The following is a 25,489-nucleotide window of genomic DNA, read 5'->3' as shown; positions in this document are numbered from 1 at the left end:
GACTACCTTCTTCCTGTTGAACTACCTTAGCGACTTTGCTGATAGTCCATTCACCACCAAATGTGTAGACCTATTTTTAGACTCTCGAGAAAACTGATCTCTGTGTCTACACTTTCACTAATACTACACTATTGATTATTGCAGCTTTACAGTAAGTCTTAAAATCAGGTAGTGTAAAAAAGTCTTCCAACTTTGTTCTTTTTCAAAACTGTTCTGGCTAGTTTAGCTCTTTTGATTTCAGTTTGAATTTTAGAATGTTTAGCTCTTTTAATTTCAGTATGAATTTTAGAATTGGCTTGTCAATTTCTACAAAAATTTTTTGCTGAAATTCTGCACGAGATCGTGCTGAATCTATAGCTCAGCTTTGGGGGAAGTGACATTAACAACATCAAACCTCCTGTTCCATTAACATGGCATATCTTTCCATTTACTTAGAACATCTTTGATTTTTAAGTTGCTCTTTCTTGTCTAATTTCTTAAAGTGGAAGTCATTGAGTGCCACTGAGCTGGTTCCAGCTCACTGTGGCCCCATGTGACAGAGTAGAACTGCTCCACAGGGTTTTCTTGGCTGTAATCTTTAGGGAAGCAGACCGCCAGGTACTTCTCCCATGGAGCCGCTCAGTGAGTCCAAACTGCTGACCTTTTGGTTGGCAACCAGACACGCTTACTCACTGCACCACCACCAATATTGGATCTTTCTTCTTTTCAACATAAATATTTAGAATTATAAATTTCCCACTGAGCACTGCTTTACTGGCATCCCACATTCAGCTCTAGTTTCTACTTTCCCTTGTGACTTATTTGACCCAAAGGTTATTTACAAGTGTACTGTCTAATTTTCAGATATTTGGGTATTTACCATTATCTTTCTGTTATTAGCATCTAATTTAATTCAACTCTATTCAAAGATGTAGTCTGTATGACTTCAATCTTGTTAAATTTTATAGAAACTTATTTTATGACCCAGAAGATTGTTGCTGGACAGAGCATCTTATACATTAAGTTGGTTATGACGTTAGTTTTAGGGTTAAGTTGGCTGAAATTGCTAGTCAAGTTCTCTATATCCTTACTGTTTTCTATCAATTACTGAGAGAAGAATGTTGAAATCTCCAACTAAAATTGTCAGTGTATTTTAACTTTCAGTTCTGTCAATTTCTGCTTCATGTATTTTGAAGCTCTCTTTCTTTTTTTTTTTTTTATGTGCATACACATTTTGAACTGCTGGGGTGTTTGTTCATTTGTAGGGTGCTTGTTCATTTATTTTTTGATAAACTGACCATTTATCATTCTAAATGTTCCTCGTTAACAATGGAAATATTCCTTGTCCTGAAATTTATTTTGCCTGTTATTTATACAGACTGCTTATGCTTAAAAGTTTTCATGGTATAACTTTTAATCATCCTTTAACGTTTAACTTACATCTATCTTTATACATAAGCTTGTTTTTTAAAGACAGCATATAATAAGATCCTGCTTTTTTATCCAGTCTGATGAACACGCTCTACCTTTTAATAAAAAGTAGTAAGCCCATTTACATTTCATGTAGTCACTGATACTGCTTAGTTGAAGTCTACCATCTTGCTTTTTGTTTTCCATTTGTCCCATCTGTTCCTCTTCCGTCTTCTCCCTCTTTTCCTGCATTCTTTTGGCTTAATTAAATATTCATTAGGATTTCATTTTCTACCTTTGTTGACTTATTAGATATACCTCTGCTTTGTTCTCTTTCTTTTTAGGGGTTATTCTAGGGTTTGCAATATGCATCTTTAACTTACCACAGTCTACCTTCAGATTGTATCATTTAATGTACTGTACTAAGAACCTTATCACAGTATATTTACATTTGCCTCCAGACCAATAATTAAAAAGTTTCATTACTCTACCTCTTCTCCTCAACTAGCAATGACCAGAGATATACAGAATTATACAGAGATAGGAAAAGATCCTTCTAGACTGGGGTGGGCATGAGATCTTACTTTTGCATTAAACATACTGTGAGCATTTGCAATACACGGCTCTATTATATTCCACTTTATGGTTATACCATAATATAACCATTTAATTTATTACCAATTTCTGACTATTACAGGCAACAATGCACTGAACCTCTTGGTATATAACTCCTTGTCTGCTCTTCAGGTTGCTTTCTTAAAATAATTTCTTGAAAGTATGAATGAGTTTGAATATGTGTAAGGATTTTAATATCTATTGCTAAATATTTCTTTCTAGAAAGATTGTACAAATGAATAGGTAACTAATAGTGATTTATTCTGCCAGAGAAACTTGCTTTAAAAGCGTTACTTTAAAAGCTTTCTAAAACCTCCTTTTCAGGAGCCTATTAAGACAGAATGTTATCTTGAGCAATGTAACATCTTGCTTTCTACCCACCTTCTCTTTCCTTTGTAGTCCTTGACTCCTTCTGCCCTCTTTCTCGCCCTTCTTTTTCTTATTCATTTAGCCACTCTCCTTACAAAGACTTCTAGAATTACACATCAATGAAGTGTCTAAAGCCAAAGTACCATAAGTGCTGCATTTATCATTTTAGTGGCTGACTTATGATACTCTAAAGTTCATATTATAAATACCCTAAGGAACAAAAGGGACCAAAAAAGCACAACTAAAGCTACACACACTAACAATAATCTCACAGCATTAAATGAACTCTACCTCAAAATTTCCTGAGTTGTGAATTCAAAAATTTCATAAAATTCTTTGTATCCAACACCTACATGTGGCAACACAAGTTCTTTTTAAACTTTTCAAATAATTAAACTGTTAGTGTTGAGCAGTTAATAAAGGTTAACGATAGTAAATACAGCAAAGTGATTGGTAATACGATCCCAAACCTAAGACTTGAGTATTACCAAGCTTATTTTATCTACCTGAAAGAAAATAAAGGGTAGGCAGCTGCACTATTATTTTAGATGGGCTGTGGACTAATTAGGAAAAAGAAATTTAACACATTAAAATGACTTTTATTTCAAGTGAATTTTCTAAGACAGCCTATTTGAGAGGAAAAAAAGGACAGTGCTTTAACCTAAGAAATGCAAAGAAATAGCCTAAAATAGGGATAATTTCTAATCAAACACTACTGGAGTCTAATAATCAAATTCTACTTTAGACTATTTATTATGCAACCATTTTAAGAAACAGTTTCTGAACAGGTCATGTTGTAGCTTTTAGGTTCCGCTGAGTCGGTTTCAACTCATAGTGACCCCACGTACCACAGAATGAAACACTACCTGGTCCTGTGCCATGCTTACAATTGTTGCTATGCTTGAGCTCCCTGTTGCAGCCACTGTGTCAATCTATCTCATTGAAGGCCTTCGTCTCTTCCGCTGACCCTCCGCTTTATCAGGCATGATGTCCTTCTCCAAGGACAAATCCCTCCTGACAATATGTCCAAAATATGTAAGACGCAGTCTCGCCATCCTTGTTTCTAAGGAGCATTCTGGTTGTAGTTCTTCCAAGACAGATTTGTCCGTTCTTTTGGCAGTCCATGGTATATTCAATATTCTTCGCCAACACAATTCAAAGGTGTCAATTCTTCTTTGATCTTCAAACAGGTCATAACAAGCCAAAAAAAACACTCTAAGCATCCAATTGTATAAGGTACCAATACATCCATATATAGATGTATTCATTCATTTACCACACACATCCTGGGCATCTCATGTGGTAAGCGTAAATAGTAGGCACTTCAGGATGCCTAAGATGACAGCTAATGCTTACCCTCAAGTAGTTCACAGTCAAAAGATATGAATAATTTTTAAAACATGATAGAAAGAAATGTAAATAGCTGACTGACATAAGACAACATTCAACCTCAAAAGAAAAAAAAAAACGCAGATATTAAAGCCAGGAGTTTTGTTTGTTTGTTTGTTTTCTTCTAAGCCTACTAAATTGGCTGATTTAAAAATCACAATTGTAATAAAAAAAAAACAATCATATATTCCTAGTGGAAGTGTAAATTGGCACAAATTTCCTGAAGAGCAATTGGGCAACATGAATCAAGGATCTTTAAAAGAAATGCATACTTTCGATGAAGCAACATCTTGGATGTACGTAAAGATTGAGCTAAAAACAATGCTCGAAACATTGCTATTTATGCCAAAAAAAAAAAGGAAACACCCTAAATGTCCAAAGAAGAACACATTACATTAACTAAGATTACAAAGGGCTTCCTGGAAGAGAAACATTTTGAAAACACTCTACTCAATGGGAGCCTATACTCAGTTGCTACACAACAGAGGTCCTTACTAGGAGACTGAGATTACGCCAAATGTTGTTGTTGCTGTTGTTGTTAGGTGCCGTCAGATTGGTTCTGACTCACAGCAACCCTATGTACAACAGAACGAAACACCGCCTGGTCCTGTGCCACCCTCACAATCCTTGTTATGCTTGAGCGCATTGTTGCAGCCACCGTGTCAACCTATCTCATTGAGGGTCTTCCTCTTTTTTGTTGGTCCTCTGCTTTACCGAGGCATGATGTCCTTCTCCAGGGACTGGTCGCTCCTGATAACATGTCCAAAGTATGTGAGAAGTAGTTTCACCATCCGGTTTCACTGTCCTTGCTTCTAAGGAGCATTCTGGTTGTACTTCTTCCAACACAGATTGTTTGTTCTTTTGGCAGTCCACGGTACATTCAATATTCTTCACCAACACAGTTCAGAGGGGTCAATTCTTCTTTAGTCTTTATTCACTGTCCAGTTTTCATACGCATATGAAATGACTGAAAACACCAAGGCTTGGGTCAGGTGCACCATATTCTCCAAGGTGACATCTTTGCTTTTCAACACTTTAAAGGGTCTTTTGTAGCAGATATGCCCAATGAAATGCATCTTTTGATTTCTTGACTGCTGCTTGCATGGGTACTGATTGTGGATCCAAGTAAAAAGAAATCCTTGATAATTTCAACCTTTTCTCTGTTTATCCTGATGTTGCTTATTGGTCCAGTTGTGAGGATTTTTGTTTTCTTTATGTTGCCAAATGTTACTGAATAAAAATCACTGCATTCCACTTTCATTCTACTCCACAGTCTTTGTGAATTATGGACAGGAAGCCAGCAACTTTATCCTGTTGTGACTATCACGTTACCGTGGGGGGTGGGGGGGAGGGGACGACACTGCCTTTGAGTCGATTCTGACTCAGAGCAACTCCATAGGGCAGAGTAGAACTGCCCCACTGGGTTTCCAAGGTTGTAATCTTTAGGGAAGCTGACTACCACATCTTTCTCCCCCAGAGCAGCTGGTGGGTTCGAAATGCTGAATCTTTGGTTAGTAGCCGAGCGCTTAACCAAAGCACAACCAGGACTCCTTATATATCATATTAAAAATTCTAAAATAGCAAGAATCAAAGCTTTACCATATTTCACTGGTTCTAAAACACACATTTTGCTACAATTTAACATCTCTGTTATTACACAGCATCCTACAACCAATATAAAAAAAGCACCGTCATAGTCTGGAGCCCTGGTGGTGCAATGGTTAAGAGCTTGGCTGCAAACCAAAAATTTGAATCTGCAAGCCACTCCTTGGAAACCCTATGGGGCAGTTCTGCTCTGTCCTATAGAGTTGCTATGAGTTGAAATTGACTCCATAGCAATGGGGTTTTTTTTTTTTTTTTTCTTTTGGTTACTCTCTAAAAGTTCACTTTCAAGAAATTAAATGCAACAGCTAGAAATTAAGTCTATTTAAGGGCAAAAACACCAAAATAAGTATAAACCAAAAACATTTTTTTATAAAACAACATTTTCTTTATAGATTTTCTGAGGCTAAAAAAAAAAAAAATTTTTTTTTTCCTATAAGGATTATGTCCAGATATTTACAATTAAGGAAGTCACTTCAAACTATATGGTGTTTGATGTTATAAAGGACATGGTAAAGTGGGTACTTACATGCATCACTTGTGACAATATTATCTGAGCCTTTGCTCCTGGACAACAGCAGTGAATAAGAAATCTCCCTACCACTTTATGTTCCCAGAAATGACTAACCTCAAAGAACCACCCATCCTCCCATATTACCAGATAAGACCCATCTTTAGCCTTCCTAAATAGTTCCCATGTTTTATAAAACCCCAAGTTTTCTCCCTCTTCCTTGAGACATTCCTCACTAATGAACATGCTCCCTATTGCAACAGATTTATCCAAAATCACCTCTTAATTGCCAGTGCATGTTCTCTTTCACAGCTTTGAGGCCATGAATCAGATAGGATTAAGCCCTGGCTTTCAGACCAGCATTTACTCCACTCAGACAAGAAGCCCTCTCCCACCCCTCAGCACTGCATTCCTAACCAGTGATTCAGGGACCCAGGGGTGAGTCTGACTCTTGGTCCTGTGCTCAGGACCTCTGTCCGTTAGTGGTACAGTAAGGAACTGATTCTGATTCTTTATTATTTCTGGTGCTGGCTCATTCTGTGTCCATGATTCTGGCCATGTGTTGATCTCTTTAGAGAAATTAATGAGTAATAGTTTGTCTCTGGTGGATAAAAATGACAGAGAATTATGTCTTGCTCTATTTGTCTATTTTGAGTTCAAATCAATTAGAATTTTATGCCCACAGGGAAGTGGAACTCTGACGGATGAATTTTGTATTTCTCTGGAAACGCTGGTGGTGTAGTGGTTAAGCACTGTGGCTACTAACCAAAAGGCTGGCAGTTCGAATCCACCAGGTGCTCCTTGGAAACTCTACGGGGCAGTTCTACTCTGTCCTATAGGGTTACCATGAGTCAGAATTGACTTGATGGCAATGGGTTTGTCTCTTTTTTTTTTTTTTTAATGCTTGATCTATGGCTAGAATTTTAAAATTGAAGCTGTAAGCTTTCCCTATGGGTCTGTCTGTGAGGGTGTATTTTCCTACTTCCTGATGGTATTACCAAATTAGATTATAAAATCTCTCAAGAGAGTTCTATTGTGACTGGCTTACAGATAAATAAGTGCTTATGTAAACTGAATATTCCTAAGATTCTCAGAAATTTAAGGAAACTGAACCTGTAATACTTCCAATGTGGGGGAAAAAAGAGATGTTTCTCTTAGAAACTAACTCAGAAACAGTTTAAAAATTCTGGTTCACATAATTTAGGTAAATCTTTGGCAAATGAGAGTAGTTTCATATTATTGGTTTAATAAAAACAGCTACGTCTTCTCTGATTTATCAGTGTTAAGTGTAATATACGTGTGGATTTTTATTCTACTTGGGAAGGTACTTCCTAAAATTTTACAGGTTTACTGATCAAATGGGGCCCTGGTGGTGCAGTAGTTAAGAGCTACAGCTGCCAACCAAAAAGGTCGGCAGTTTGAATCCACCAGCCACTCCTTGGAAACCATATGGGGCAGTTCTACTTTGCCCTATAGGGTCGCTATGAGTCAGAATTAACTCGATGGCAATGGGTTTTGTCTTTTTTTTTTTTTTTGGTTTTTTGATCCAAGAAGCTAGCACTACTTATACTTAAAGGACAGAAAAAGTACATCACAGAGGGGTCTAAAGTAGAGGGTCAGAGAAAACAAGGATAATTCTCAATGAGATGGACTGACACAACGGACACAATAGTGAACTCAATAGCAATGACCATGAAAGAAAGTGGCACATTTTGTTCTGTTATACGTAAGGTCACCGTGAGTAAGAGCCAACTCCCCAGCAACCAACAACTTCCACTTAACATAAGATTATGGAAAATGTAAATCTATGTTTCACTAAATTGAATCATTATTCTGACAAACTTTATTTCAACAGTAACCCTGTCATCTCGAAGATAATTTCCAGTATCTTCAGATTACTTACCGGTTGTTATTAGCTGCCACGGAATCAGCTCCAACTCATGGGGGATAACAGAATGAAAGCTTTGCTTGGTCCTGTGTCACCTTCGTGGATCTATACTAAACTGAGTTAATTAATGGTTACTTGAGATGCTTCAACAAACAGATGCAATGCCGGCAGCACTTACTCATCCCTGCCAAGAAATCTGAAGACAGCTATCTGCCCAACCAAGTGGAAGAGATCCGTATCTGTGCCCATTCCAAAGAAAAGCGAGCAAATGGAATGAGGAAATAATCTATCAAATGTTGCAAAGTTTTGTTGAAGATAATTCCGTAATGACTACAGCCGTACACTGAGAGGGAACTGCCAGAGGTTAAGGCTGGACTCTGAAGAGGACGTGGAACAAAGATGTCAGATGCATCCTGACCGAATGCCGAGAATACCAGAAAGCCATTTACCTGTGTTCTATTGACTGTGCAAAGGCATTCGACTGTGTGGGTCATAACAAACTACAAATAATATTACAAAGAATAGGAATTCCAAGACAATTCCACAATCACGCTCACGCAGAACCTGCACCCACAGAGCCAGCTTCCCAACAGCACACGGGTATACTGCGTGATTCAGAACTGGGAAAAGGTACGTGGCAGGGGTGAATCCTTTCACCTTACTTATTCGATATACACGCTGAACAAACAATCCGAGAAGCTGGACTACATGAAGACGAACACAGCATCAGGATTGCAGGGAGAGTTTAACAACCTGTGATACGCAGATGACACAACCCTGCTCTCTAAAAATTAAGATGACTTGAAGCACTCAAGGATGAAGGTCAAAGATCATGGCCTGAACATGAAGAAGCCAAAAATCTTCACAACTAGACCAATAAATAACATCACAATAAATGGAGAAAAAACAAAGCTATCATCTATTTCATGTTACTTGCATCAATAAATGTCCGTGGTAGCAGCAGTCAAAAAATCAAACGACATATTGCACTACGCAAATCTGCTGCAAAAGACCCCCTTAAAGTTTTAAAAAGCCAAGATATCACTTTCACCTCATGTACACGTGAAAGCCGAATGATGAAAAAAAGACAGAAGTGACGCATTCGACCAGGGGTGCTAGCAAACACTACTGAATATACCTTGGTCTGTTGCAAAAATGAACAAATCAGTCTTAGAAGAAACACAACCAGAATGCTCCTTAGAAGCGAGGATGGAGAGACTTCAACTCACTTACTTTGGACACATCAGGAGAGACCAAACACCAGAAAACGACGTCATGTTTGCTAAAGTAGAGCATCAATGAAAACAAATGAGCTGGACTGACACGATGGCCACCAGAGAGGACTCAAACATGCCAACCATCATGAAGGCTGCACAGGGCTGGGCAACATTTTGTTGTCATACATTCAAGGTCACCATGAGTTGGAGCCAACTCAAGGGCAACCAACAACAATTAGATACCTAGATCATTTACAAACAAGACAAAGTACTAAAGCATTAATTACTAAACATAATTCAAGTTTATATAGTTTTGTGTCTCATCTTTATATGCTACAGAGTCTATACATATTTGAGTCTATTAATGAACACGTTCATTTTTGCCGCTTTGAGAAGCTGTACTCTAAGTGCGATATGTATCAATACAGAAAGTTATCATGTCAAAGCAGCTAGGTTTATTAATGGATTTTTTAATAAGGTTTTCAAAAAGAGCTTTAGTATCAAATATTACACTCATGCAAAAGTTGAGTTTGGTTTTCTCTGTTAAAATGTCAAAAGGTTTTTTAGATTATTGGTCTACTCTTAATAAGACGTTGTAAAAGGTTATTCTTTACCTTCTATGTAATCTGCCTGGGTAGCAATTCTGTGTCTTAGCAGAATAACCCTCTATGATTTATAGACTTTATTATGTCCTTAACTAAGGAAACAAAATGTCTCTCTCTTAGGAAAGATCTAAGGTTTTTTATAATCATGTTATTGCCTGTGTTTACTTTTAAAATCTTTGTTGTCACTTTGGTTAAATATATAGCCAAATGTTACACTTCTTGGTAATCCATGTTCTTTTTTTTTTTTGAACTTTAGATGAAGGTTTACAGAACAAACTAGCTTCTCATCAAACGGTACAAGGACCTTATCTTAATCAACATGTTCAAATCTCCTGACAACTTTTGATATTTTGCCTTCCCAAAATCAAATCCTAAATGATATCTTTTGCATCCAAAACTGTCTTTGAGATTTCCCAGAGGTTCCCTGGAAAATCACAAGGGATTTGTTCTTTCACCTTGTAAAAAGGAAAATGCTAAAAAATAATTAGGCTTATTTGATATGTTATATTGCTGAGTTCTCAATTCAGAAGAGATATTCAGTTTTTCCTAGGTTCAATCTATATACGCAAAATGTTAGAAATATTTCAGAAATTGTTTGCTGTATGAGAATCTCCTAGAGAACTGCCATTGCTCTCACTGTCTATATGCTTCCACTTATCCAAGTCCTGTTGCTGCTTTGCCTAATATTAGGCACAAACAGCACAGTGTTACCGGTCATAATTTCAGTCTTTTTTTTTTTTTTTTTTTTTAATGTTTACTTGGTCTCAACTTCTTTCATCTGAATCCAATATCTTCTAGGACAGTGGTTTCAACTGGCGAGTCACATCATTTCCCTAAGTAGTTTTAATAATATACAGATGTTTAGGACGTACTCCGTATCTACATAATCTCTTTACTCAAAATTCCTAAAATGTTCTTGGTAGAGCCTACTATATGCTTGGTATATTCTTGGCCTGTTATGTCAGGATTATTATAAATTACATATGAAGATTTTTCTCTTCTGTAAAGATTATGTGTTTCCGTTTTATAAATTAGATGTAATATCCACTCTTCTTTGAATACAGGGCTAACTACTATACTTATACTTTGTGTACAAATTTTTTGGATTGACTTTTATCTTCTTTGCATGCCACAGAAACAACCAAATTGCCTTATTCTTGTAATGAGCCCTTATCGGCTCTTTCACTTTTGAAAGTTATCATTAATAAGCTAACCACAGCCTTTTAAGTTTTCTGTCATCTACAAGTAGGTGTACTTCTCTTTTTTTTTAATCTGATGCTTCCCTGAAGGCACCTGCAATCAGCTACAGGTCCGAGTGCTTTGTCTTCAACAAGGACTGTCTCAGAGCTCTGTGGAAAGGACTATGCTGAGAACAGGCTTCTGATGGCATCTTTTAAACAACTCTGAAAACATATTAGTGGACTCTGTCAGGATTTCTAGAGCTCTAGTCATGAAGCAGAAGGAGTCATTACATTGCCAACCGAAGACAGAGCAGTTAGTTTTACACAGGACTTAATGAACTGATAAAGGGGAACTGTGGATTTTGCTTGGAATATTGTTGATGAATTAATGTTTAATTTTCTGAATACATTCTCTTTTCTCATAAGCTATCTGTAACTCACAACAATGTAGACTATGCTTTTGTGAAGAACGGGAATCCCAGAACACTTAACTGTGCTCATGAGGAACCTGTACATAGATCAGGAGGCAGCCGTTCAGACAGAACAATGATATACCGCCTGGTTTAAAGTCAGGAAAGGTGTGCGTCAGGGTTGTATCCTTTCGCCACACCTATTCAATCTGTATGCTGAGCAAATAATCTGAGAAGCTGGACGATATGAAGAAGTACGGGGCATCAGGATGGGAGGAAGCCTCATTAACAACCTACTTTATGCAGATGACACAACTTTGCTTGCTGAAAGTGAAGAGAACTTGAAGCACTTACTGATGAAGACCAAAGACCAAAGCCTATGCGTTATACCTCCACATAAAGAAAACAAAAATCCTCACAAGTGGACCAATGAGCAACATCATGATAAATGGAGAAAAGAGTGAAGTTGTCAAGGATTTCATTCTACTTGGACCCACCATCAACACCCATGAAAACAGCAGTCAAGAAATCAAAAGAAGCATTGCATTGGACAAATCTGCTGCAAAGGACTTCCTTAAAGCGTTGAAAAGCAAAGATGTCACCTTGAAGACTAAGGCGCGCCTGACCTAAGCCATGGTATTTTCAATTGCATCATATGCATACGAAAGCTGGGCAATGAATAAGAAAAACCAAAGAACTGATACCTTTGAATTGTGGCGCTGGCGAGGAATATTGAATATACCATGGACCACCAAAAGAACAAACAAATCTGTCTTGGAACAAGTACAACCAGAATGCTCATTAGAAGCAAGGATGGCGAGACTGCATCTTACCTACTTTGGACATGTTGTCAGGAGGGATGAGTCCCTGGAGAAGGACATCATGCTTGGTAAAGTACAGGGTCGGCAGAAAAGAGGAAGACCCTCAATGAGATGGACTGACACAGTGGCTGCAACAATGGGCTCAAGCATAACAAGGATTGTGAGCATGGCGCAGGACTGGGCAGTGTTTGGTTCCGTTGTACACAGGGTCGCTATGAGTCGGAACCAACTCAAAGACATCTAACTACAACAACATGCTTTCGTAACTGAAACCGGCCAGTGTATTTCGCCTTTCACACTGATGCGAATGAAGCAATTTAGTACCTTTATAGAAAGCAGTGTGGCAAGATGTCTCAAGAACCTTAATGCTCTTAAATATCTTATGACCCAGGAATCTATCCTAAAGAAATAATCCAAAATACCAAAAATTCTGCATTAAGATGTTTATCGAGTCATTAGTTACAGCAGGAAATAAGTAGAAACAGCATATATGTTATAAAACTATGCAAGAACAATTAGTTAAATTATGACATATACACAAAGAGAAATACTGTTTACAGCATGGAAACCTGTTCATTTATTCAAAGAAACTGTATTTATTATAACCCACAAAACAAAAAAAGGGGGGGGAATATACTCTCTCTCTCTCTCTCACACACACACACACACACACACACACACACACACACACAGAGCAATAATGCCCAGGAAAGAAATATGTCCAAATGTTAACAGTAACTATTTTAGATGGCAGGATTAGGATTGGTTATTCTTCATACTTTTCCACAATGGACATACATTGCTTTTATAATCAGACAGATTTCTGATTAGTTTTATTCAGCGAACTGGTATCATTTACTTTCTGATGCAGCAGTTAAATCAACCTGGCAAATATTACCCTTAAATATAGGGTATAACATTAAAAAAAAACTGAAAACAGTATTAATCTAAGTTATAAAGACATGTCAAAGTCAAATTACATAAACAACTAAACAGAACTCCCAAAGAAAAAGAATGACCTGTGCCTACTGACTAAACAAGTCGTTCAATCTGACTGAAGTCAGCAGTGTTACGCCTCCGAACTCAGTAGTGTGATTTATGACCCTGCAAGGGCCAGTCAGGATTCTAAACACCTTTAGAAGTAATATGCAAAATAAATCACAACTGAAGCAAAAGAGGGAATATGGAAAAGCCAGGTACCAAAAAACACCTTCTCCTCACTTACCGGATTCTGAAGACAAAGGCGGAAAAAATGTTTCTTTAATGATCCAGATTATTGCAGCTATTTAAAAAAAAAAAAAACTACCTCAAAGCATATTTGATGGCTTTTTAGGAAAATTAGTTACAATTGGACTTCCCTCATTTCACCTTAAATCAAAAAGGAAGGAAGAAAAATGTACTCGTGATAGCTTACTGCGCACTTACTGTATGAACGGTACGATGTCTCTGGAGAACGACATCACGTTTGTTAGGTAGCGAGCGGGTCAGCAAAAAAGAGGAAGACCATCAACAAGATGGGTTGGCACAGCGACTGCAACAATGGGCTCAAACGTGGCAAGGACTGTGAGGATGGTGCAGGGCTGGACGCTGTTTCGTGCTGCTGTACACAGGGTTTCTAACAACAATTTAATCTTAGTGACAATCTGGGAAGTAAGTGCTATTATTGTTTCTGTTTTTCAAATGAGGAAACTGAGTCTGAAAGAGGTTAAATAACTTCTCCAAAATCATATAGCTGGTAATCTAAGGCAAGATCTAAAGTCTGTCTAACACCCAAACCTATGCTCTAACCAACATACTCACTACCTCCTTCATCCAACAAATATTGGTCAAGAACCTACTGTTGGACACTATGCCAGGCACTGGGATATAAAAGTAAACAAAACAACAGACAGTGCTCCTGCCCTCACAGAGTTTAATTTCTACTGAAGATAAGAGACAATAAACAAATATTCACACGAACGTGTATTTACCGATGGTGATAAGTGCTATAAAGGAAAACTACAGGGGCTATAAGGACATGTAACAGAAGGACCGGATCTAATCTAGGTTGAAGAGGGGAAGATATCAAGGCTTACCTGGAAGTAAGCAATGCCTGAGAAAAGATATGAAGGAAGAAGAGGAATTAACAGGGCAAAGAAACAATATTCCAGGTCATCTTTTCCTTAAAAATACACTTTGCTTCAGTGTAAACGGCCGTATCCTAACACTTGCATCAAGTAAGTGAAGGGAAAATCATTTTTATTATACTTTTTTTTTCTTGAAGACTGTTCTATTTGAAAAACTTTAACTACAGAACAATTTTTTTTTTTTAAGAAAACTACCTATCAGATAGATATTGCACCTTCGATTTTACTGTAAAGTAATCTTAAATTTTGAATTGGTCTTTACAATTACTGCATTTTAAGGATAAGCAACCAAGAACAACCCTGAGAGATAAAGATGCATCTTATTCTTGCCTTTGGGTAACAATGTCGTTTTCAAGGAATAGAAAGCCTAGTGCCTTAGCTTCTTAGTGCCGCTGTAACAGAAATATTACAGCTGGATGGCTTTAACAAACGGAATTAATTTTCGTGCAGTTTAAGAAACTAGAGATTGGAATTGAGGGCCCAGGTGCTAAGGGAAGGCTTTCTCCCTCTGTCGGACATTGGGGAGGTCCTTGTCTCTCTTCTGCTCCTGTTCCTCTGTTCCCTGGCAATCTTCACCTGGCACATGCCTTCTCCTCTATTCGTGCCTCCTTCTCTTGAGTCCCTGCCAGTCAACCCTGACTCACAGTGACCCCCAGCAACAGAGTACAGCTGTCCCATAGGGCTTCCTTGGCTGTGATCTTTACAGAAGCAGATCACCAGGTCTTTCTCCTGTGAAGCTGCTGGGTGGGTTCCAACCACCAACTTCTTACCGTTTGCAACACCAGGCACCTTCTCTGTGCCTTATCTGCTCTTTTTATATCTCAAAGGTGACTGGCTTAAGACAGACTCCTTAATTAAGAAAGGAAACTATTCCCAAATGGGATTACATCCACAGGTATAGGGGTTTAGAATTTATAATATAAAACATTTGGGGGGGGGCACAATTCAATCCATAATACCTTCTTCAAAATTACTTTTTATCATCAGTGGACAAGTACCGTACTTATTTTCCTGACTCAGTCTCAAAGGACAAGGTACCAAGCGTATTTAAAACAGACTGGAAAGAATAAAAATTGTCACAGTGCATCATGTATTACAAGGTCAAATACTGTTACGTAAGTTTTTTTTTTTTTTTAGTTACGCAGCATACAAACATATTTGTGCAAGCTGTATTCTTACTATGGTACACAATCACATAGTCATGACCACAGTTGCAAAACCACTACCACAGAAGTTAAAATCTTACTGCCTGGCTTGATCGAAGCTCACAGAAAAGATGGGGAACGTGGAGATAAAAACATATCTAAAAAGGTTTGAACACCGCCTCCTCTTCTGTGAACTTGAAATGAAGTTTCATCTAGAGAAAACAAGCTGTGTTCAATGAGTTTGGGAGAGATTTTGTATTTTTTCTTAGCATTTTTTTTTTTTTTTCTGAAAATAAGTCTTCCACACCTGCTCAATTCTGTAAAGCATAATTAATGCAGAAAATAGACTATTCCAGAGCTACCGAGTAACTGGTCATGTGGACTAGAGTCGAAGCTGGAACAGGTAAATCAGGTGGATGAAAATCACCTTTAGCTTTGGACCTTAACCAATAGAGCACAGTGTGATATCAGGCAAACAGCACCCAGGGCCTGGAGGCTTGACCCTAAACCTGCCTCTGGCCCTTACTGTGGCCTTGGACAAGCCGTAACTTTTCCAGGCTGGTTTTCTCATCCCTGGGATGACCACCCTGGACAAGATGATCTCCACGTTCCCTTCCAGCTCTAAAATCTAATTCCATAAGCAATGGCTGAAAGTTAAACTAAATGAACACGGAAAGTCCTTCCACCCACAGGACTCTGACTGTGGCTGTCAGCTACCCCAAGTCGGCTCCCCACTCACGGCGACCCCACGCACACCAGGACAAAATGCTGCTGGGTCCTGCACCACGGCAGGCTGCGGATCAGACTGCTGCGACCCCCAGGGTTTCACTGGTTGATTCTCAGGAGTAGGTCACCAGGCCTTTCTTCTCAGCCCATCTTAGTTTGGACGTTCTGCCGAACCTATTCAGCATCACAGCAACACTCCAGCCTCCACTGACAGATGGTGGCTGCGCACGAGGAGCGCTGGCAGGGCATTAAACCCACATCTCCCACGTGGAAGGTGAGAATTCTACTGCTGAGCCACCACTGCTCTCACAGGCTGTCACTGTTGTTACCAGGTGCCATCTAGTTGCTTCCAACGCATAGCAACCTTATGTACGACAGAATGAAACACTGCCTGGTCCTGCACCATCCTCACAATTGCTGTTATGCTTAAGCCCGCTGTTGCGGCCACTGTGTCGATCCATCTCGTTGAAGGTCTTCCTCTTTTTTGGCGACCCTCTAGTTTACTAAGCGTGTTGTCCTTCTCCACGGACTGATGCCTCCTGACAACACGTTCAAAGTACGTGAGGTGAAGTCTCGTTATCCTCGCTTCTAAGGGGCATTCCGGTTGTACTTCCAACACTGATTTGTTTATTCTTCTGGCACCAAAAAAAAAACCCCAACCCATTGCCGTCAAGTCAACTCCCGACTCACAGCGATCCTATAGGACAGGGTAGAACTGCCCCATAGAGTTTCCAAGGAGCGCCTGGTGGATATGAACTGTTGACCTTTTGGTTAGCAGCCATAGCTCTTAACCACTATACCACCAGGGTTTCCATTCTTCTGGCACTCCACAGTATATTCTTGTCCATCACCACAATTCAAAGGCATCAATTCTTCTTCAGTCTTCTTTATTCATCGTCCAGCTTTCGCATGCATATGAGGCGACTGAAAATACCAGGGCTTGGGTCAGGCACATCTTAGTCCTTAAGGTGACATCTTTGCTTTTTAACACTTTAAAAAGTTTCTATCATTATAGCAACACACAAGCCACCACAGTACAACAAACTGACAGACGTGTGGGGAGACTTTCGCTAGTAAGTTTTAATTCCTTATTTGAAGAAGAACTAAGTATTTATATACTCGAAAAACTACCTCTAAGGTTGTGTAAGAAAGTTGTGTAAGAAAACCAAGTTATACCTACATTTTTATGTTCCTCCATAAAAGACTTCACGATTTTAAATGGTACTATAAAAATAATGGATGTATTAAATGTTCTTCCAAAATTTCTCCACTGAAAGGCTAAAGAGGTCAACAATTTCTACTAACTCTACATCTACCTCCAAGCTAAATGTCCTCTAACAAGCCCTGTTCAGAGAGTGCTACAGTTCAGCAGTATCCTCAAATAGCCCGCTCGTGTGCGAAAAAGCTCCCACTGAAAACATCAAACCTTATCAGATTTAAATCTTAGCGTCTGTTTTTCTCAAGAGGAGGCTTATTTCTTCCGAAATAGTGCTGAAATGATACCCACTCAAGAAACATCTTTGATGGAATGCCTAACATATCCTTAAGCTTCCTCTGCTGCTTTATAAACACACGAGATCCATCTGATCCGTGAGACTAACACTTCTGCTGATGTCTGCAAAATACAGCAAAGCTATATTCTTACAGATCAGAAGGAAACTTTCACTTCACCTATGCTGCCGATGAATAAACATGTAGAGGCAAACTGCACTCACTACACGAGGATGAGGTCCGTGGGAAGTGTAAGAACGTACCCACCACACCTACTTTCCAGAGGAACGATGTTTCTTTTAAAATAGTGCAGTTTCAAACATGCCTCTTCAAAAGGGGACAATGTTTTAACCTAACACACGTTGAGAAAGCAGTTACAGATTCTAAATATTAGTGCTAGAAATATGAAAGGCCCCCATAAAGCCAGCCCCTGGTTAGTCTGTTTTGTTACCGTCAACACTGTCTTTAATCTACAAGCTCTGTTACCCAGGATGGATTAAATAATTAAATAAAACCAGCTCGCTATAGTCAGTTCAGACAGTTCAGATACCAAAAGATAAACATTTAAGTCAATTTAGCAATCTGGCAAGTACGTACTCTTTATGTAACATATGGAATCTCATCAATTCCAACTGGAGTAACAGTTCAAAGTAGGGAGACTTAAAATTATAAATGTACTAACTGAGAATTTGGGCTTTACAGCTAGCTTTTTATTGTAAAATAAAAACATGTAATATGCTATTATTAAAGATTTAGGGGAAAAGTTAGTATCTTCCAATCTTCTCACTATGCACATATACACTTTTTTAAAAAAAAATGGGATTACACTATTAGTAGAAACAACTCAAATTATGAACAGTTTAAGCAAAAATGGGGAATTTATTAGCTCACATACCATATCAAGAAAAAAGTGGCAGTGGATCTAGCACAAAAGGCGACTGGCCAAGGGCCTCTTTCAGCTTCTCCGCTTTTCTCCAGGGCTTTATGCCACTGTCTCAGAGCTATTTCCCTATGAGGCTGTGACCACAGCTTCAGGGAGCTAGCACTAGGTTCATGACTTCACAGTATGTATTTCGGTCTTCAAAACGAGAGTTTCTGTCCTCCAGTTGCAATTTGAAAAATCCCAGGAAAGAACCTCAATTGCCCCAGCTTGGGCCAAGTATCTATCCTCATAGCCAGGAGTCTGTAAGAAAAGGGCAGCTCCAGTCTGTGCCATGTAGCTGGGGTGGAAAGAAGCATTCCCCCAAACTAGGGAGTGGGAAGAGGGAGGTACCACGGACACAGCAGGCAGAGAAATAGTTACGAGCTGAGCAGCTACCTCCACAAATACCGTTTTATAACCCATTTTTTCCTGGAATGCAGTGGTGAGTATGTACACATCAGAAGTACTTGAGAAACCTTTTAAAAACGAAAACGTAGGTCTTACCCAAAAGGACTTAGATCATGGGCATTTTTCCATGTTAACTGGGTTACCACTCTTTAACATGTTTTTTAATAGCTGTAGAGAAGTCTAATGTGGTTCTAAATTTTTAATTTGATTCTATGACTTAAATTCAGAAAAACCACATACCATCATCACTTTTTTTTAACACAATACTCACCAAGAGTCAAAAAGTATTTTATGAAAGTACCAACCACTGACATCATCTTTGCCACACCTTTTTCAGAAATTCTGCCAAAGAAGACTTTGCACAGGGGGACCGGAGGGTGTGGAGCCAGGAAGGTGACCTTCTGAGACTTAGCATTAGTAAAAATCTACCACTGGGTTTTCCTTTTAAACAAACGTCTTTAAGGGACAAGGATACAACATACCCCGAATTAAAGCCAGAAGACCAAGGTAGGTTTGTCATAACTTTAATTAAAGTAAGACTAAAGATTAGAAACACACAGTGACGGAAGTTTGTGTGAAAAGAAATAAAGCAGCCTGTGCACAACATAGGAACTTGGAAACCTAGGAGTAAGACTTCGTCACAGCGCCTCTCAGACTAGCAGAGGGCACACCCGATAGGGACACGGGCCAGCCACACTAGTTTGTTAACAGCAGTCATTAAGATCATTCAACTAATCTCCCTTGCTGATGTCATGCTTACCAATCAATCTCTTAATTACACTTTAGCTTTCTACAGGCAGGAGAATGCACTGACCTACCAGGTGCACAGACAAAGCTGGGTATATGTACTGAGAAGCTGGACCGGGACCTTGGTTATCCTCCCAAAGCAGTGCCAGCTTCTAAAGACCCACAAGGTGTCATCAGCCAATCTCCTTTCTGACATCTTTTCCATTTTCTCTTTAAAGAGGCCACTTTCAACGTCCTACGGACTAGCAACATGATGAGTGTCTTTAAGAAGAATACACACCACCTGATCACGTGAGAGGGCTGAGACAACATAGTGCTATGAGTAAAACGATAATCGTTGAGGAATGAGGAATTATTAAGTAGCAGGAAGTTATTAAGGCAAATGAACCCACTAAGCAGTCAAGACCTTATATCCCCATATTTCAGCAGAGCTCAAAACGAGACACGCAAGACACCGAAAGAACCCATGTGAAGGAAGCAAAAGCAACTTCTAACAATATGAACATTAAAGGGAGCCACAAAGTCCTTCCGGAGAGACCAGGTGTCCCCATTTCAAAACAATGAACAGCATCTGCCATCACCAGTGCCCTGTGTTGCTCCTGCTCGGTCACTGCTTCTCTCTGCCTCAAGCCGCCAGTTGCCAGGGGTGTCTACTGTTACAGTGGTCACCACGAATGATGCAAGGCTGGTCTTGCTCAGGAGAAAAGGGCGCCTCCAACGTCAAGGCTGAAACAAGCAGGCTACCGTGTAGAAAGCAAATCACCTAGGAGTGATGTGACACTCAAGTATTTTTTCAGTAGTGAAACCATTTTTTTTCAAACAAACTTACAAGAATCATATTATACAAAGTAGATAACAGATAAAGTCATCAGTACAAAAGTTATTTTTAAGTTCATGCAACATTTTAAGTGACATCTTATGACAGACAGGAGCACTCTTATGTCAGTTTTAATATCAAATTTATTCTGTTTTTTAAGTACACAGATTCAAGAAATCACAAAGGTACATTCTACCGAATTATTTTTAATAGTTCTCCTTGTAACCTCAGGATCATCCTAAAATTGGCCCAGAGGCTGAAAGAAATTATAAGGAATGTTTATTTCGAACTTTCATCACTAACAATAACAACTGCTATCCTTATTAGGAATTCTTTATCAAAAATAAGGACAAGTGTCTGTAATTTAGAGTAGGCAGTGACCCTGTAAGGGAGCACTGTAACCTCTCGACCTGTTGTGTGTTCCTCTGTCATTGCACAACTCCCACGTCAGGAGGAGAGCATGCACCCGGCAGATGTGCTGGGCTGGCATCTGCTCTCGTCCCGCACTTGCCTACAGCTTTGTGGGCCAACGTGTGCAGGCCTGAATTTTACAAAAGACCTGTGCATTACAACAACCTTCCTAATCAGAGGCTCATTTACATAGAGTACAGGCACAAAGATGGCAGACAGCGCTTTATTCTGGTCTTTCACAAAACCAGTTAACCTGGTAACAGAAATGATCCCATTACTGGTCTCCAGTGTGTAAAGATGTGGCATTTACCACATTTTGAGAGTACGTGCACGTAAGGTATCTTTAAAATGGTTTAAAACAAAGATAAAAGAAATGCAGATAAACAACTGCACAATCCCTGAAGCATCTTTTACGGATGTTTGAAAATCAATGACCCACAGTTTGTCAGAGGTTAGCTCTGTGTATTGAAAAGGAGGTGGAGACCATGAGGGCAGAAAAAAGGGAAAACAACAGCTTTGTCAAGTAATCAGTTTTACAGATTTGCTATTGTAAATTAACTGCAATGTTGCTAAGAAAAATATTTCTAAGATCTTCGTGTTCCATACACTGTAGTTCACTTAAAGTCGGATAAGCCCATTATCCTGGCCTATTTTTATTATAACAAAGACAGACAGAAACCTGGCTGAAACATTAAGGTTTCCTTTTATCGTTCCATAAGTAATCATTTTTACAGCACATTTCCGTCTCTCTCTGCCCTTTTTACTTTGACCTAAGAATGTTCACGTCTATTTTTTCCACCAAGTACAGTTATACCGCATTATAGCTTCTGACATGCCCATTTGGATAATGAAATCACACCTCCCCTCTATAATGGAGCCAGACCTGAGTTCACTTACTAGCTGTGAATTCTTCGACAAGATTCTAACCTTTTTGCTTCAGCTTCCTCATTTGTCAAACACAGATAATAACAAGCCCCACCTCACAAGGTTGCTGTAAAGATTAAATGAGTTAGTAGAAATAAAGGCAACAGCACATATTAAGCACTTGTGTTTGTTATTCTTTGTTATTGTTTATTATTTTTTAAGAAAAATTTAAAGGACCTACAATTGCTCAAAATTTAAATTTACATAATAAATTTTCTGACAATACGTCTAAAAAGCTAAAACCAAAACAAACAAAATGCCACCCCGCAGTTTCCTCTAAAAACCTGGAGGCATTAAACGAACAAAAGGAATTCACATTGCACGTTGAACCATTATTTAGAGAAGTTGTTCCTTAAAAGTTCACAGAAGTATCTAAAAAGTAAAGAAAATGAAGCAATGACTTTCTTCACAGCTTAAAAGCAAATCTGTTAGGCCCGCCGGATCATGACAAGCAGGACTGTGGTTCCTGCGTTCAGTTCTAACTCCATCGATAGAAGCTGTTTAAAACTTCCTCAAGCATTACAAAAAAGAGGACACTTAACGGCCTATTCCTGAACTACATACGGAGCAAGACCATTCGATGCAAGACGAGCCCTGGAAGTATTTTCATTCTAGGGGACAGGGGGCGGTAGTTGGCAAGTTTACCCTGGGATGCAAAGGGCAGGGGATAAGAGGGCATTTGAACACACAAACATAGGTATATAAGAAAAGAGAAATTCTTATTTAATTACAGTGCGCTTGTCTTCCCTCAATTAAAAAAAATGAAATTAATTAATAGAGCCTCTAAGGAACAGAATGCCACAAATGCTTTGGGTACCAAAGTTTCATCTTAGGGCTTCCTGCGGGAACGAAGTTTTAGAAAAATCAGTTCTTCCTTTAAGTGCACGTGTGCCGGAACGCTGCACGATCCTACCACAAACAGCCGGCAAAGCCCTCAGAGAGGCGCAACCCTGCCTGTCTGCGAAGTCTACGTGCCCCTTCTCCCAGGGCAGAGAGCAGCACTCTTTGGGGGCTACAACGGTGGGCAAAGGGAGGGAAGAAGGAGGAACAGGAACGGGCCAGTGTACATCTGCTTCACAGGCGTCGACTTTGTCACCCGAATGGGGGCGGAGGGGAGGTACCGTCTTCGTGCAGCAATGATGAGAGACATCTCAGTGTGACCCCTCTTCAGAAGCTCGCGCCCCGGGGAGGGGGTCCCCAGCTCCCACCGGACGGGGGCGGGGGCACCGCACTCCCACCCGCCCGACTCCCGCTTTGCTGGTGCATTCAGGGCGACCCACCCAAGCAGCCTTCTTCCAGGGCGCGCGCCCGAAACACGCAGTGCCAGCAAGCAGGCGCTCCGGGAGAGCCCGCGGCGCCCGGCACCGGTCCCTCGGCGAAGCCGGCCGCGCCCCCTCGTTCTGGGGCTGCACGCGCCCCCTCCGGCCCCTGCCTGCGGCGCCTGGATGCTTCCCGCACCACCTGGCGGGAAAAGGAGGCTCCCACTCCCCCTGGGCTCCGACCGAGCTCCGGCCAGGGAAAGACCCGCGTCCTGCGGTCAGTCCGCGGCGGCGGCCACACTCACCTCGCCGCCAGGCAGCGCTCAGGTTCGGATTCAGGCTCCGGTTCCGGCGGCGGCAGCGGTGGCGGCGGCGGCTCCTCCATGGCGGCGGCAGGGGTGACGGCGAAGGCGGGAGGGGGGACCAGCTCGGCGGCGGCTGCTTCTCTCATCCGTGCACGCAGCCCCGCATGGCAGTGGAGGGCACTGAGCTGCAGCCGGGCTCGGGGAACCGGCGCCCCAATCTGCGGAGTGACTCGGCTCCGCCTCCGCCTCTACCCCGCTGCAGAAGCCGTTCGCGCCGCGGCCATCTTGGAGACGGCGACCAGCCGCGAACCGGGCTACGGCGGGCGGCGAGGGACAAGCCGTGCGGACGGCGGCGGCGGGCGCTGAAATCCGACGGGCGGGGGAGGAGCGCGCGCGCGAGAGGCGGGGCGCGGAGGGCTCCGGGCCCTACGTTGGGCCACCGGGCGGCGGCGGAGGCGCCGCGCCGGGCTCCCTTGTGGCTGCCTAGCGCGCCGGCCTCGCCGCAGGCGTCAGGTTTCGCTCGTGGTCCTTACCCTCGGGGGTTCGATGTAGACTTTACGGGCGCAGCGGGTACAGCGCCCGTGCGCCTTCTGTCTGGTGGCTCGTGCTAGTCCGCGTGTGCATAGCTCCGAACGCACACCAAGGACATCAGGGAGTGGCTATATTGTCTTGGTTGGGCAAACCAAAAACATTGGGCAGTTATTGTTAATGAGCTTTTAAGGGCTTTGTAAACTTTGGCAAGTGGATCACCACCAGGCTAGATGCCACCGTCAACCCCATTTTTCAGAAACAGAAGTAACCGAGGCACTCACAAACTCAGGCACGGAGGCTTTGGGGGAGCTGTGGAATAAAAGCACTGTCCTTCACTTTATACGTAAAACGAAGATTTCGGGAACTATTAAAACAAAGTCTCCGGAAACTCATAATATTAACGTTATTCCCACATCAACCTGGCAGAAAAGAACACTGTTCTAACCACGGTATCACAAGGTTAGGTCACGATCTTGCTTCCAGAAACCTGGCTTGGACTGCTCCTACACTGAAGAAAAAATAACACGTTCCAAAGATTATTTCATAGAAATTCTGTTGAAATTCCACTGCTATTTCCTCAGAGAACATTTTAAGCTTCACACTTTTAAGGTGCAAATATTTACAAAATTGCCCATGGCTTATGATTTAAAAGGCCTGAGTTCACTCAAAAATAACATCATTTACCCAGCTGAAATAAAAAAGGATCATAACAAAATACTATGAAATTTTGTCCTCCAACAAATTTGAGAACCTAGAGGAAATTTCTAGAAACACACTACCTAACTAAACTAACACAAGCTGAAATAGAAAATTTGAACAGACCCATAACAAGAGATTGAAGAAGTAATTTAAAAAAACTCCCAACAACAACAACAACAACAACAAAAAAGCCCTGATCCCAACAGCTTCACTGGAGAATTCTACTAAACATTTAGAGAAGAGCTCACATCTTTTTTTCACATCAGTGCTACTCAAACTATTTCAGAACATAGGACAGGAAGACAAGCTCCTGAATTCATTCTATGAAGCCAGTGTAACCCTGAGGCCAAAGCCAGAGGAAGACACCACCAAAAAAGAAAAGATCTCTCATGAATATATATGTAATAATTTTCAACAAAATTCTAGCCAGTAGAATTCAGCATCATATGAAAAAAGTAATACAGCAAATGGGATTCCTGCCAGGTATGCAAGGATGGTTTAGCATTAAAAAAATCAATCAAGGTAATCCACCATGTAAATAGAACAAAAGAAAAGAGTCACATGATCATCTCAATTGACACATAAAAGGCATTTGAAAAAGTTCGAAACCAATTCCTGATAAAAATTCTCAATAAAATAGGAATAGAAGGGAAAACCCTCAGCATAATAAAAGGCATTGATACAAAAGCAACAGCAAACATCATTCTCCATGGAGAGAGGCTGAAAGCATTCCCCCTGACAAGGGGAGCAAGACAAGGATGGCATTTATTATTATTATTTATTTATTATTATTATTGTGCTAGAAGTCCTACCTAGAGCACTAAGGCAAGAAAAGGAATTAAAGGGCATCCAAATTGGAAAGGAAAAAGTAAATCTATTGATATTCACAGATGATATCATTCTGTACATAGACAGCCCCTGTGATGGTTAAGGTTGTGTGTCAACTTGGCTGGGCCATGATTCTCAGTGTTTGTATGTGAT

General features: G+C 40.5%; 1 protein-coding gene across 9 annotated transcripts in view; it reads right to left on the bottom strand.

Moving 5' to 3' along the window:
* MAP3K4 (mitogen-activated protein kinase kinase kinase 4) overlaps positions 1 to 23,588 on the bottom strand; it is a 154,676-nt gene extending 131,088 nt beyond the window's left edge. For 4 of the 9 annotated variants that reach the window (XR_010323252.1, XR_010323253.1, XM_064293079.1 and 1 more), the window contains exon 1: positions 23,279 to 23,588. Coding sequence is in view for 7 of the 9 variants with exons in the window: in XM_064293079.1 (XP_064149149.1) it covers positions 23,279 to 23,424 (146 nt within the window). In the remaining 2 variants the exon portion in view is untranslated. The remainder of the gene's footprint in view (positions 1 to 23,278) is intronic. The other 5 variants (XM_064293039.1, XM_064293048.1, XM_064293061.1 and 2 more) reach the window with 2 other exon arrangements.
* Between the last annotated feature and the right edge of the window lie 1,901 nt (positions 23,589 to 25,489).

The sequence above is a fragment of the Loxodonta africana genome, chromosome 1 (genome assembly GCF_030014295.1).
Source record: "Loxodonta africana isolate mLoxAfr1 chromosome 1, mLoxAfr1.hap2, whole genome shotgun sequence".
NCBI lineage: Eukaryota > Metazoa > Chordata > Mammalia > Proboscidea > Elephantidae > Loxodonta > Loxodonta africana.
This window is presented reverse-complemented; position numbering and strand designations above follow the sequence as displayed.